This window comes from Bufo bufo, chromosome 1 (genome assembly GCF_905171765.1).
Source record: "Bufo bufo chromosome 1, aBufBuf1.1, whole genome shotgun sequence".
In the NCBI taxonomy this organism is placed as follows: Eukaryota; Metazoa; Chordata; class Amphibia; order Anura; family Bufonidae; genus Bufo; species Bufo bufo.
The window spans coordinates 835,511,655-835,526,488 of record NC_053389.1 but is presented as its reverse complement, the minus strand read 5'-3'; the positions used below and the strand labels follow the sequence as shown (position 1 = coordinate 835,526,488).

General features: G+C 49.1%; 1 protein-coding gene across 1 annotated transcript in view; it reads right to left on the bottom strand.

The window, feature by feature from the left end:
* The window catches only part of LOC120986650 (beta-enolase), a 50,762-nt gene that overhangs the window by 26,709 nt on the left and 9,219 nt on the right, over positions 1-14,834 (bottom strand). Inside the window, exons 5-6 of the mRNA XM_040415314.1 lie at positions 1,920-1,989; positions 1,705-1,838 (exon numbers count right to left, since the gene is read on the bottom strand). Coding sequence (XP_040271248.1) covers positions 1,705-1,838; positions 1,920-1,989 — 204 coding nt within the window. The remainder of the gene's footprint in view (positions 1-1,704; positions 1,839-1,919; positions 1,990-14,834) is intronic.

Genomic DNA, 14,834 nt, shown 5'->3' with positions numbered 1-14,834 from the left:
GAGATGAGGGGGGACAGTGATAGAGAAAGAATGAGAAGATGGGGGTGGTGATAGAGAGAATGAGGAGATGAGGGGGCGGTGATAGAGAGAATGAGGAGATGGGGGACGGTAATAAAGAGAGAATAAGGAGATGGGGATGGTGAGAGAGAAATTGAGGAGATGGGGGGGGGGGGGGATAAAGAATGAGGATTTGGAGGGACTGTGATAGAGAGACCGAGGAGATGGGGGGGACTGTGATAGAAAGAGAATGAGGAGATGAGGGGGGACGGTTATAGAGAGAATGAGGAGATGGGGGGACGGTGATAGAGAGAGAATGAGGAGATGGGGGACGGTGATAGAGAAAATATGGAGATGGGGGGGAGGACGGTGATAGAGAGAATGAGGAGATGGGGGGACGGTGATAGAGAAAATCTGGAGATGGGGGGACGGTGATAGAGAGAAGGAGGAGATGGGGGGACGGTGATAGAGAGAGAATGAGGAGATGGGGGACGGTGATAGAAAGAATGAGGAGATGGGGCCGGTGATAGATTGAGAATGAGAAGATGGGGGGACAGTGATAGAGAGGATGAGTAGATGGGGGACAGTGATAGAGAAAATGAGGAGATGGGGGGACGGTGATAGAGTGTATGAGGAGATGAGGGGGGACCTTGATAGAGAAAGAATGAGGAGATGAGGGGACGGTGATAGAGAAAATATGGAGATGGGGAGGACGGTGATAGAGAGAATGAGGAGATGGGGGGACGGTGATAGAGAAAATCTGGAGATGGGGGGACGGTGATAGAGAGAATGAGGAGATGGGGGGACGGTGATAGAGAAAATCTGGAGATGGGGGGACGGTGATAGAGAGAATGAGGAGATGGGGGGACGGTGATAGAGAAAATCTGGAGATGAGGGGACGGTGATAGAGAGAAGGAGGAGATGGGGGGACGGTGATAGAGAGAGAATGAGAAGATGGGGGGACAGTGATAGAGAAAATGAGGAGATGGGGGGACGGTGATAGAGTGTATGAGGAGATGAGGGGGGACAGTGATAGAGAAAGAATGAGAAGATGGGGGCGGTGATAGAGAGAATGAGGAGATGGGGGACGGTGATAGAGAGAATGAGGAGATGGGGGACGGTGATAGAGAGAGAATGAGGAGATGGGGGACGGTGATATAGAGAGAATGAGGAGATGGGGGGGATGGTGATAAAGAGAGAATGAGGAGATGGGGGACGGTGATAGAGAGAATGAGGAGATGGGGGACGGTGATATAGAGAGAATGAGGAGATGGGCGGGATAAAGAGAATGAAGAGGTGGGAGATGGTGATAGAGAGAACGAGGGGATGGTGGGGGCAAGTGATAGAGGGAATGAGGAGATGGGGATTTGGTGATAGAGAGAAAATTAGGAGATGGGGTGATAGAGAGAATGAAGAGGTGGGAGACGGTGATAGAGAGAGATAGAGGAGATGAATAAGGGACGGTCATAGAGAGAGAATGAGGAGATGGGGGGCAGTGATAGAGAGAGAATCAGGATATGGGGGGGATAGAGAGAGAATGAGGAGATGGGGGGGGCGGTGATAGAGATAATGAGGAGATGGGGGGACGGTTATAGAGAGATAATGAGGAGATGGGGGATGGTGTTAGAATGAATGAGAAGATGGGAAGGAACCGTGATCATTGTTAATGTGGGGTTTAGGGGTACAGTATTTGGTATTGATGCTCACAGGGACAGGAAGAATGATATCAGGGTTTCCTGCTAGGTCAGCAATGTGCCTGTAGAGTGGGACGCCTTTTTCTGCCGCACCAGCCTTGCACACGGCCAGTGACACCCCCAGGATAGCGTTAGCACCAAACTTAGCTGAAAAAGAAAAGAACATCAGATATTTTCCCCGTGGACAGCTCGTCCCTCACATCTTAGGTACTTCTGTTTCATACTCACATTTGTTCTCAGTCCCATCAAGATCCAGCATCAGTTTATCAATCTTCTCTTGCTCCACAACACTTAATTTCTATAAAGAGAGAAGCCGGAGATAAGAGGTCTCAACCCATTAACTTGATCTCCATGTGTCCTATAGCTTGTCTCTACACAATGATCACCACAAGTCCTACTTTGCCACAATGTCATGTGTCAGCCGCTACATCCAATTGACTGACCTCATATAGATAGGTTCTTGATAGTTCTTAGATGGGTGAAGTAGATCATTGAATGGATGGTGAATTACCAATATCTAAATGGCTTGTTGGTGGATTATGGATATAGAATAAATTTATGGTGTATGGACGGGTTCCTTGAGAATTATTCAACGGATGGACCACACATGATCAATAGATGGATGAATGGGTGGATGAATGATGAATAGATATCTGATATAATTCCATTTACAGTATGTGTAGATAGATCATTGGTTGAATTTCATATTAACCTCAGATGAACTTTGGATCGACCCCTGACCATATGACACCTGAACACCAGAAGCTCTTACCACCAGACCCCTAACCATATGACACCTGAACACCAGACCCACGACCATTAGACATCCAACCATTAGACACATGACCACCAGACCTCTGACCATCAAACACCTGACCACCAGACCACTGACCATTAGAAACCTGCCCATCAGATACCTGACCATCGGAAACCTGCCCACTAGACCACTGACTATCAGACATTTGACCACCAGGCCTCTGTTAGACACCTCACCACCAGATTTCTGACCATCAGGGACCTGACCACCAGACCACTGACTAGCCAAACACCTGACTACAAGACCTCTTGTACAGTCGTGGCCAAAAGTTTTGAGAATTACATAAATATTGGAAAAGTTGCTGCTTAAGTTTTTATAATAGCAATTTGCATATACTCCAGAATGTTATGAAGAGTGATCAGATGAATTGCATAGTCCTTCTTTGCCATGAAAATTAACTTAATCCCAAAAAAAAACTTTCCACTGCATTTCATTGCTGTCATTAAAGGACCTGCTGAGATCATTTCAGTAATCGTCTTGTTAACTCAGGTGAGAATGTTGACGAGCACAGGGCTGGAGATCATTATGTCAGGCTGATTGGGTTAAAATGGCAGACTTGACACGTTAAAAGGAGGGGGTGATGCTTGAAATCATTGTTCTTCCATTGTTAACCATGGTGACCTGCAAAGAAACGCGTGCAGCCATCATTGCGTTGCATAAAAATGGCTTCACAGGCAAGGATATTGTGGCTACTAAGATTGCACCTCAATCAACAATTTATAGGATCATCAAGAACTTCAAGGAAAGATGTTCAATTCCTGTTAAGAAGGCTTCAGGGCGTCCAAGAAAGTCCAGCAAGCACCAGGATCGTCTCCTAAAGAGGATTCAGCTGCGGGATCAGAGTGCCACCAGTGCAGAGCTTGCTCAGGAATGGCAGCAGGCAGGTGTGAGCGCATCTGCACGCACAGTGAGGCCAAGACTTTTGGAAGATGGCCTGGTGTCAAGAAGGCCAGCAAAGAAGCCACTTCTCTCAAAAAAAACCCATCAGGGACAGATTGATCTTCTGCAGAAAGTCTGGTGAATGGACTGCTGAGGACTGGGGCAAAGTCATATTCTCCGATGAAGCCTCTTTCCCATTGTTTGGGGCATCTGGAAAAAGGCTTGTCCGGAGAAGAAAAGGTGAGCGCTGCCATCAGTCCTGTGTCATGCCAACAGTAAAGCATCCTGAGACCATTCATGTGTGGGGTTGCTTCTCATCCAAGGGAGTGGGCTCACTCACAATTTTGCCCAAAAACACAGCCATGAATAAAGAATGGTACCAAAACACCCTCCAACAGCAACTTCTTCCAACAATCCAACAACAGTTTGGTGAAGAACAATGCATTTTCCAGCACGATGGAGCACCGTGCCATAAGGCAAAAGTGACAACTAAGTGGCTCGGGGACCAAAACGTTGACATTTTGGGTCCATGGCCTGGAAACTCCCCAGATCATAATCCCATTGAGAACTTGTGGTCAATCCTCAAGAGGCGGGTGGACAAACAAAAACCCACTAATTCTGACAAACTCCAAGAAGTGATGATGAAAGAATGGGTTGCTATCAGTCAGGAATTGGCCCAGAAGTTGATTGAGAGCATGCCCAGTCGGATTGCAGAGGTCCTGAAAAAGAAGGGCCAACACTGCAAATACTGACTCTTTCCATCAATGTCATGTAATTGTCGATAAAAGCCTTTGAAACGTATGAAGTGCGTGTAATTATATTTCACTACATCACAGAAACAACTGAAACAAAGATCCAAAAGCAGTTTAGCAGCAAACTTTGGGAAAACTAATATTTGTGTCATTCTCAAAACTTTTGGCCACGACTGTAGACTAGGTCATAATTAATATACACTGCGTGCAGAATTATTAGGCAAATGAGTATTTTGACCACATCATCCTCTTTATGCATGTTGTCTTACTCCAAGCTGTATAGGCTCGAAAGCCTACTACCAATTAAGCATATTAGGTGATGTGCATCTCTGTAATGAGAAGGGGTGTGGTCTAATGACATCAACACCCTATATTAGGTGTGCATAATTATTAGGCAACTTCCTTTCCTTTGGCAAAATGGGTCAAAAGAAGCACTTGACAGGCTCAGAAAAGTCAAAAATAGTGAGATATCTTGCAGAGGGATGCAGCACTCTTAAAATTGCAAAGCTTCTGAAGCGTGATCATCGAACAATCAAGCGTTTCATTCAAAATAGTCAACAGGGTCGCAAGAAGCATGTGGAAAAACCAAGGCGCAAAATAACTGCCCATGAACTGAGAAAAGTCAAGCGTGTAGCTGCCAAGATGCCACTTGCCACCAGTTTGGCCATATTTCAGAGCTGCAACATCACTGGAGTGCCCAAAAGCACAAGGTGTGCAATACTCAGAGACATGGCCAAGGTAAGAAAGGCTGAAAGACGACCACCACTGAACAAGACACACAAGCTGAAACGTCAAGACTGGGCCAAGAAATATCTCAAGACTGATTTTTCTAAGGTTTTATGGACTGATGAAATGAGAGTGAGTCTTGATGGGCCAGATGGATGGGCCCGTGGCTGGATTGGTAAAGGGCAGAGAGCTCCAGTCCGACTCAGACGCCAGCAAGGTGGAGGTGGAGTACTGGTTTGGGCTGGTATCATCAAAGATGAGCTTGTGGGGCCTTTTCGGGTTGAGGATGGAGTCAAGCTCAACTCCCAGTCCTACTGCCAGTTTCTGGAAGACACCTTCTTCAAGCAGTGGTACAGGAAGAAGTCTGCATCCTTCAAGAAAAACATGATTTTCATGCAGGACAATGCTCCATCACACGCGTCCAAGTACTCCACAGCGTGGCTGGCAAGAAAGGGTATAAAAGAAGAAAATCTAATGACATGGCCTCCTTGTTCACCTGATCTGAACCCCATTGAGAACCTGTGGTCCATCATCAAATGTGAGATTTACAAGGAGGGAAAACAGTACACCTCTCTGAACAGTGTCTGGGAGGCTGTGGTTGCTGCTGCACGCAATGTTGATGGTGAACAGATCAAAACACTGACAGAATCCATGGATGTCAGGCTTTTGAGTGTCCTTGCAAAGAAAGGTGGCTATATTGGTCACTGATTTGTTTTTGTTTTGTTTTTGAATGTCAGAAATGTATATTTGTGAATGTTGAGATGTTATATTGGTTTCACTGGTAAAAAGAAATAATTGAAATGGGTATATATTTGTTTTTTGTTAAGTTGCCTAATAATTATGCACAGTAATAGTCACCTGCACACACAGATATCCCCCTAAAATAGCTAAAACTAAAAACAAACTAAAAACTACTTCCAAAAATATTCAGCTTTGATATTAATGAGTTTTTTGGGTTCATTGAGAACATGGTTGTTGTTCAATAATAAAATTAATCCTCAAAAATACAACTTGCCTAATAATTCTGCACTCCCTGTATATGACAACTAGTGCCCTACAGCAGGGATGCTTTATAGTCTGGACATTTGTGAACATTTGCCCCTGATTCCCCTATGCAAAATCATCATCAACTTCTTACTTTATTTTACTTTAAAGGGTTGTATGTATGTTGTGATATATACCCTATTCATTTGCGTTATGTTTGCACAGCACTGTTGAAAGGGTTAACAAATGCTAAGACACTTTAGGGACTTTCTAGCTAATAATGAGAAGCTGGTTTAAAGAAGAGCATGAAGGCAGACTTGTTTACCACTAGGTTTGAGAGAATTACGCTTTCAATCATAGATCGTTGGTAATGCTGTCTCGTACAGCAATAAAATGTATGGGCTCCGCGTATCCAAACTTCGTCTCGGCTGAACTTGTGCGGGACTTGTGCAGTACCAAAGCCCACTTCGGATTCCTGTTTTAAATTGTTTTGAATACGCAGATAGGCAGGGCCGTCTTTAATATTGATTGTACCCTGGGCAAGAATTTACTTGGGCCCCTTGGATCCCGCCTTCCCACACCCTAGCAGCAATCACGCCCTCCACCACAACACACACACAAAAAAAAAAATCCACACACCTCGTGGAGTAGTGAACTATTACTGCAGTATTATTTATTTAGGGACTGTAAGGCCTCATGCACACGACTGTGCCGTTTTTTGCGGTCCGCAAACCCGCAAAAAACGGAAGCCGCCCGTGTGCCTTCTGCAATTTGCGTAACGGAACGGGCGTCCCATTGTAGACATGCCTATTCTTGTCCGCAAAACTGACAAGAATAGGACATGTTCTATTTTTTTGGCGGGGCCACGTAACGGAGCAACGGATGCGGACCCAAACAACGGCCGTGTGCATGAGGCCTAAGCACATGCAGTCTCAGGAGTGGTCCACACCACACCCCTGCCTTGCAGCCTGACAGGAGTACAGGACCAGTATCTGCACACGTATGTATGGCATAATTGGGATGCACATCACACATGACACAGGTCTTTACCAGGCTGCAGGCCGGCAGACACGTTATTATTGCCACATGTGTCACCTGCCACTACTGACTGTACAGCCGTTCAGAGTTCAGACAGTTCACAGTTCCACTGCCTGCCGTGCCCTCCAGCCACTTACAGATAGAGGCAGTGGCGTTGCTATGGCTGGTGTCACCCTTTGCTCAGGGGGGCCCTCATGAGTGGTAGGCAATTAAGAGTGCCGCATTTGTGTGAGGGGAGGCGGGGCGTTCACTATTTAAACCTGGCCCTCCTCCCCCCACTTGTCGGTTCGAACGATTTCGAATCGGCTTGTGGGTTGGTGCCAGAGAAGGGCGTGCGTCACTGGAGGATCGGGGGATCGGCTGCGTCGGGCTCGTCGCTACGGTGATTAGGTAGGCAGGGTGGCTTGCACACCCGTCTCGCTATGTATAACATGTGGGGCTGCCGAGCGTGCCGCCGGTCCCCAGCTGCGCTGGAGACTGCCCGCACTCCCGATCGCTTCCGGCACCCCGATCCGCTCCAGGCCCTGCGCTAAGCACCCCCGCTCCCACATGCAGCGTCCCCCAGGCGGGCACCCCTCACCTGTGGCTCAGCAGCGACAGGGCACGACGTCCGCTCGCATACCCTGAGCATCGGTCACGCCGGCCGTCGGCTCCACGACGCAGCGTTATATATCACTCACTCCCGTATCAGAACGTTCCGCCGTAGAGGAAAACGCCGTCCGCTCACACAGGGATCCATTCATTAGCTGCAATCAGTAAGCGGAGGTCCAGCTGCAGGATCAGGGGGCGGAAGCCGAAACCTATAGGCGATTAATACGCCGCGGCTTTCCCTGTACAAATAGTCGATAGCGGTGGGCACGGGATGCAATGTTCCACATGGCGGAGCGCAAATCCCTCACAGCCGCTCCTGATGCACGGTCTCCTGGTAATTACAATTAGCGAGGCAGTGAAGGTGGACATGCTTATGTGACTTTCAGTCATGTCTAGGAATCCGCTGCAGAATAAACTCGTCTTCTTTACTGCGCCAAACTCAGGCAAGACAAGATAAGCAGATACTCAGACATGTGCACTGTATAACAAGTTAGGATTTCAATGGTTAATTCTAACCTAGAAGGGAATCACTGGCTTGCTGCGCTCCAGCAGGTCCTGGCTGATAGAGGGCGACACCTACAGGCCCCTACTGGTACTGCAGTCCAGGTGCAGGGCTCCTCTGCTCAGGCACAGTGGCTAGGTACTAAGGCAGAAGTGTAAAAAAAAAAAATTAAAATAAATTTGGAACATGTTCAAGGATCAAATATAAAGAGGGCTCCAAGGAGGGGGGCTGGCCACGTCACTTTGCGCACGCAGCCGGGCTGCCCGTAAGCCCATACGGTCAGTCAGGGGGTTGGTTCGGGCGCAGTCACAATAATCCGGTGGTTAGCTAGGGAGCGGTGGCATGAGTGAAGGGTCGCCCAGCCGGCGTGCGCTCACTCACACGTCTGTCCTTGGTTATTCAGGTCCATAGGTGGTGGGCTAACTTACGATACTGTGGGGTTCGTGGCTGTCATGGCCGCCAGGTGAGTCAGGGGTGGTGCATGCGGGGGCCAACCCCCTCTTTTCTCCTGCATAGGCTTGGGGGACGGGGGATGGTGGACTATTATGTCCAGGCCTCTGGCGCATCTCTTACAGGGTGGCGCCTATAGTCGTGGCCTTTGGTGGGGGGGAAAAAAAATAAATAATATAATGGTATAGATAGGAATGTTGCTTTGCCAGGTCTGTCACGACTACAGACTCCTTATAAAGCCCTGCCACGACTGCAGGCAACAGTCTGTCACGACTACAGACTCGTTATAAAGCCCTGCCACGACTGCAGGCAACAGTCTGTCACGACTACAGACTCGTTATAAAGCCCTGCCACGACTGCAGGCATCAGTCTGTCACGACTACAGACTCGTTATAAAGTCCTGCCACGACTGCAGGCATCAGTCTGTCACGACTACAGACTCGTTATAAAGTCCTGCCACGACTGCAGGCATCAGTCTGTCACGACTACAGACTCGTTATAAAGCCCTGCCACGACTGCAGGCATCAGTCTGTCACGACTACAGACCCGCTCTAAAGCCCTGCCACGACTGCAGGCATCAGTCTGTCACGACTACAGACTCATTATAAAGTCCTGCCACGACTGCAGGCATCAGTCTGTCACGACTACAGACTCGTTATAAAGTCCTGCCACGACTGCAGGCATCAGTCTGTCCTTCACGGTCACAGGTAGGTCCAGTTAGGCTTCAGTCTCCCAGCGGGTTCCAGTCACAATAACCAGCCCCTAGGTAAGCGGGGGCACTCCCGCACCGGCGCACAATGCCAGCTGTGCGGCTCCTCACGCGGCACACGGTTCAAACCAGCGGGGGCCGGGGCCCACGGTAAAGGAAGGGCTCCCTCTGATCCGGTGCACATTGCCAGGGAGTGGCGCTGCTCCCCATGCGGTACGAGTGTCCAGCCGGCGGTGGGTCGGCCCTAGCTGAGGAGGGGGGCTCCCCCGCACTGGTGCATTCTGCCAGGGAGCAGCGTGAGCTCCCCACGCGGCTGGGGGGTAAGGCTCCTCATCTTCAATAAAGTCTGGCACGGGCCGCCGTGCCGTTAGGTAGGCAGGGATCAGAGGAAGGAGTACTAGGCTCGGTCAGAGGGAGCAGATCATAGGCGGTGGCTGGCTTCCTGCTGCCGGCCGTACATAAGGTTCCAAGGGGGTTATTTAGGCACAGGATGTTAGTTAGTCCGTGCAGGTGATCTGCGTTATACCATGCTCTTCATGCTCGTACTCAGAGCTGTGCCCGTACGGGAGCTGCTTAAGAATGACTCCGCCATTAGAGTCTCACGCATGGCTTCCCCGTTTTAGGTTACACATATGACTCCGCCATTAGAGTCGCTCACGCATGGCTTCTCCGTTTTAGGTTCACACATATGTCTCCGCCATTAGAATCTCTCACGCATGGCTACTCCGTTTTAGGTTTACACATATGACTCCGCCATTAGAGTCTCACGCATGGCTTCCCCGTTTTAGTTTTACACATATGACTCCGCCATTAGAATCTCTCACGCATGGCTACTCCGTTTTAGGTTACACATATGACTCCGCCATTAGAGTCTCTCACGCATGGCTTCTCCGTGTGAGTTTTACACATATGACTCCGCCATTAGAGTCGCTCACGCATGGCTTCCCCGTTTTAGGTTACGCATATGTCTCCGCCATTAGAGTCTCACGCATGGCTTCTCCGTTTTAGGTTCACACATATGTCTCCGCCATTAGAATCTCTCACGCATGGCTACTCCGTTTTAGGTTTACACATATGACTCCGCCATTAGAGTCTCACGCATGGCTTCCCCGTTTTAGTTTTACACATATGACTCCGCCATTAGAATCTCTCACGCATGGCTACTCCGTTTTAGGTTACACATATGACTCCGCCATTAGAGTCTCTCACGCATGGCTTCTCCGTTTTAGGTTTACACATATGACTCCGCCATTAGAGTCGCTCACGCATGGCTTCTCCGTTTTAGGTTACACATATGACTCCGCCATTAGAGTCGCTCACGCATGGCTTCTCCGTGTGAGTTTTACACATATGACTCCGCCATTAGAGTCTCACGTATGGCTACTCCGTTTTAGGTTACACATATGACTCCGCCATTAGAGTCGCTCACGCATGGCTTCTCCGTTTTAGGTTCACACATATGACTCCGCCATTAGAGTCGCTCACGCATGGCTTCTCCGTTTTAGGTTCACACATATGACTCCGCCATTAGAGTCTCTCACGCATGGCTTCTCCGTTTTAGGTTTACACATATGACTCCGCCATTAGAGTCTCTCACGCATGGCTTCTCCGTTTTAGGTTTACACATATGACTCCGCCATTAGAGTCTCTCACGCATGGTTTCCCCGTTTTAGGTTACACATATGACTCCGCCATTAGAGTCTCACGCATGGCTTCCCCGTTTTAGGTTCACACATATGACTCCGCCATTAGAGTCTCTCACGCATGGCTTCTCCGTGTGAGTTTTACACATATGACTCCGCCATTAGAGTCGCTCACGCATGGCTTCCCCGTTTTAGGTTATGCATATGACTCCGCCATTAGAGTCTCACGTATGGCTTCCCCGTTTTAGTTTTACACATACGACTCCGCCATTAGAGCCTCTCACGTATGGTTTCTCCGTTTTAGGTTACACATATGACTCCGCCATTAGAGCCTCTCACGTATGGCTACTCCGTTTTAGGTTACACATATGACTCCGCCATTAGAGTCTCACGCATGGCTGCTCCGTTTTAGGTTTACACATATGACTCCGCCATTAGAGTCTCTCACGCATGGCTTCTCCGTTTTAGGTTACACATATGACTCCGCCATTAGAGTCTCACGCATGGCTTCTCCGTTTTAGGTTTACACATATGACTCCGCCATTAGAGTCGCTCACGCATGGCTTCTCCGTTTTAGGTTTACACATATGACTCCGCCATTAGAGTCTCTCACGCATGGCTTCTCCGTTTTAGGTTCACACATACAACTCCGCCATTAGAATCTCTCACGCATGGCTTCTCCGTTTTAGGTTACACATATGACTCCGCCATTAGAGTCTCACGCATGGCTTCCCCGTTTTAGTTTTACACATATGACTCCGCCATTAGAATCTCTCACGCATGGCTTCTCCGTTTTAGGTTTACACATATGACTCCGCCATTAGAGTCTCTCACGCATGGCTTCTCCGTTTTAGGTTTACACATATGACTCCGCCATTAGAGTCTCTCACGCATGGCTTCTCCGTTTTAGGTTTACACATATGACTCCGCCATTAGAGTCGCTCACGCATGGCTTCTCCGTTTTAGGTTTACACATATGACTCCGCCATTAGAGTCTCTCACGCATGGCTTCTCCGTTTTAGGTTTACACATATGACTCCGCCATTAGAGTCTCACGCATGGCTTCTCCGTTTTAGGTTTACACATATGACTCCGCCATTAGAGTCTCTCACGCATGGCTACTCCGTTTTAGGTTTACACATATGTCTCCGCCATTAGAGTCTCACGCATGGCTTCTCCGTTTTAGGTTTACACATATGACTCCGCCATTAGAGTCTCTCACGCATGGCTTCTCCGTTTTAGGTTACACATATGACTCCGCCATTAGAGTCGCTCACGCATGGCTTCTCCGTTTTAGGTTACACATATGACTCCGCCATTAGAGTCTCACGCATGGCTTCCCCGTTTTAGGTTACACATATGACTCTGCCATTAGAGTCTCTCACGCATGGCTTCTCCGTTTTAGGTTACATACCTATCACTCACCTATTGGGCTTTGTCGGGGTTTTGCCACTCTCAATTAAACCTGTCCTAAAGCATTGTTAACTATACCTGGCAGGTATTCAGCACCATTGGTACAGGTTACACCCGGACCTACCGTCACTCTTCTCCGCCCACACGATCAAAGCGGCGTTGAAAGGTTTGCGCAAGATGTCTGTTGTGAAACGACATGGGCGTCAGCCATTTACCGGTAGCTTGTTCAGGCCGTGACAGGCAAACTGCAGGGTAAACCGTTCGGGCCGCAGCTTAGCGCTCTGGTAGAAACAGCCTGGTACCTGGCCTTCCATGGATTCCTCAGGTCAGGCGAGCTCATGGGTACCAATACGCTGGCTGGGTGCTTGCGGAAAGGTCAGCTCATCCAGCGCGGGTCCATCTATGTCCTCACCTTGGCCTCGTCCAAGACGTCACGGCCGGGGCAATCAGTGGCGGTCAGATACTTTCCCACGGACAGCAGATGGTGTCCGGTGCAGGCCTTGGAGGCTTGGCTGCGTAGTATTTAGTCCAAGGGGCATGTTCTCCCGTACTCGAACTAGACCCAGAGTCTTGGTCTATGTGCAGATATCTGATTGGAGCTGACTTCTTTTTTTCTCTTTTGCACATAAATGGTTAAACTATATTCCTTAGTGAAAATGACACCATGAGGGCCCCCCTGAGCAAAGATTAGTAAATGTGGCCGGTGGTGGCCCCAGCCCCCAGGCCAGTTCAGCAGCAGACAGAACCCAACCCCTTATGTCTCCTGGGGCCGTCCGTCTCTATAATCCCCCACTCATTTATGAATGGATCTGGGGTGGTTAATTATTAATTTGGTGATCAGCCTGACCGGTCTAAATTTCTAATGTAGAATTAAGTCAATATATATGCGTGCTTTTTGCTTTAAAGCCTTTACCATACCTACCGAGTCCTCCCCTCCTGGCGCGGCAGTGGCAGGTCTGGTCTGGCCTGTAAGGTGAGTCACTGGTGCCTGGTCTGGTCACGTGAGGCCGTGACTCACCACCCAATCCCTTTAGCTCCGGTCCGGTGGCGGAGACTTATTCCCTGCTGCTGGCTGCTCCGCCGTGGCGCCACTCTACTCACCAGGCTGCGGTGAGTCACATCACACACCCCTTTTACCACGTGACGGCGGGGCGCCGACGTTCTTGCTAACTAAGCAGCGCAGCGCAGTTGTAACTTGTTCTGAAGAGTGTCTGCTGCGCTGCTGCATAGTGAATCGGAGTCGCGAGTCGGGCGTCGGGCCCCCAGGAGCAACCGGGCCCGGGGCAGCTGCCCCTTTTGCCCTGCGGCAAAGACGGCCCTGCAGATAGGAATACCGTACTCATTCTTGCACATCTTCGGCCGAGACGAAGTTTGGCTACATGGAGCCCATACAATTTAATGCTGTATGGAAACAGCATTAACAACTAAGTTATTTAACCCTTTCTACCCCGGGCCAGTTTTCACCTTCCTGCCCAGGCCATTTTTTGCAAATCTGACATGTGTCACTTTATGTGGTAATAACTTGGGAACGCTTTTACTTATCCACGCCATTCTGAGATTGTTGTCTCGTGACACATTGTACTTCACAACAGTGGTAAATTTGAGTCAATATATTTTTCCTTTATTTATAAGAAAATCCCAAATTTACCAAAAATTTTGAAAAATTCACAATGTTCTAAATTTAAATTTCTCTACTTTTAAGGCCTCCTGCACACGACCGTTGTGTGCACCCGTGGCCGTTGTGCCGTTTTCCGTTTTTTTTCGCGGACCCATTGAAAGTGGAAAAATCGGAAAATGCACCGTTTTGCAGCCGCATCCGTGATCCGTGTTTCCTGGCCGTGAAAAAAATATGACCTGTCCTATTTTTTCCACGGCCAACGGTTCACGGACCCATTCAAGTCAATGGGTCCGTGAAAGAACACGGATGCACACAAGATTGGCATCCGTGTCCGTGATCCGTGGCCGTAGGTTAGTTTTTATACAGACAGATCCGAAGATCCGTCTGCATAAAAGGTTTTTCATAGCTGAGTTTTCACTTCGTGAAAACTCAGAACCGACAGTATATTCTAACACAGAGGCGTTCCCATGGTGATAGGGACGCTTCAGGTTAGAATATACTAAAAGAACTGTGTACATGACTGCCCCCTGCTGCCTGGCAGGTGCTGCCAGGCAGCAGGGGGCATCCCCCCCCCCTGTAGTTAACACATTGGTGGCCACATTGGTACCTGTGAGCTGCGATGTCTGCGTCCCGCCGGGAGCTCCTCCTACTGGTAAGTGACGTCCGGCCGGGAGCTCCTCCTACTGGTAAGTGACATGACCTATCACTTACCAGTAGGAGGAGCTCCCGGCCGGACGAAGACATCGCAGCTCACAGGTAAGTATAATGCTGCTACAAATTGCTAAGTAACCATGGCAACTGGGACTGCAGTAGCGTCCTGGTTGCCATGGTTACCGATCGGAGCCCCAGCGATTAAACTGGGACTCCGATCGGTACACTCCGCTGCCACCAATGATAGGGGGGAGATTTTAATTAGGAGGGGGAGGGAGGGGGAGAAGGCCCACTGGCCACCAACGAGTTAACTACAGGGGAGGGAGGGGGGGCCCACTGGCCACCAACGAGTTAACTACAGGGGAGGGAG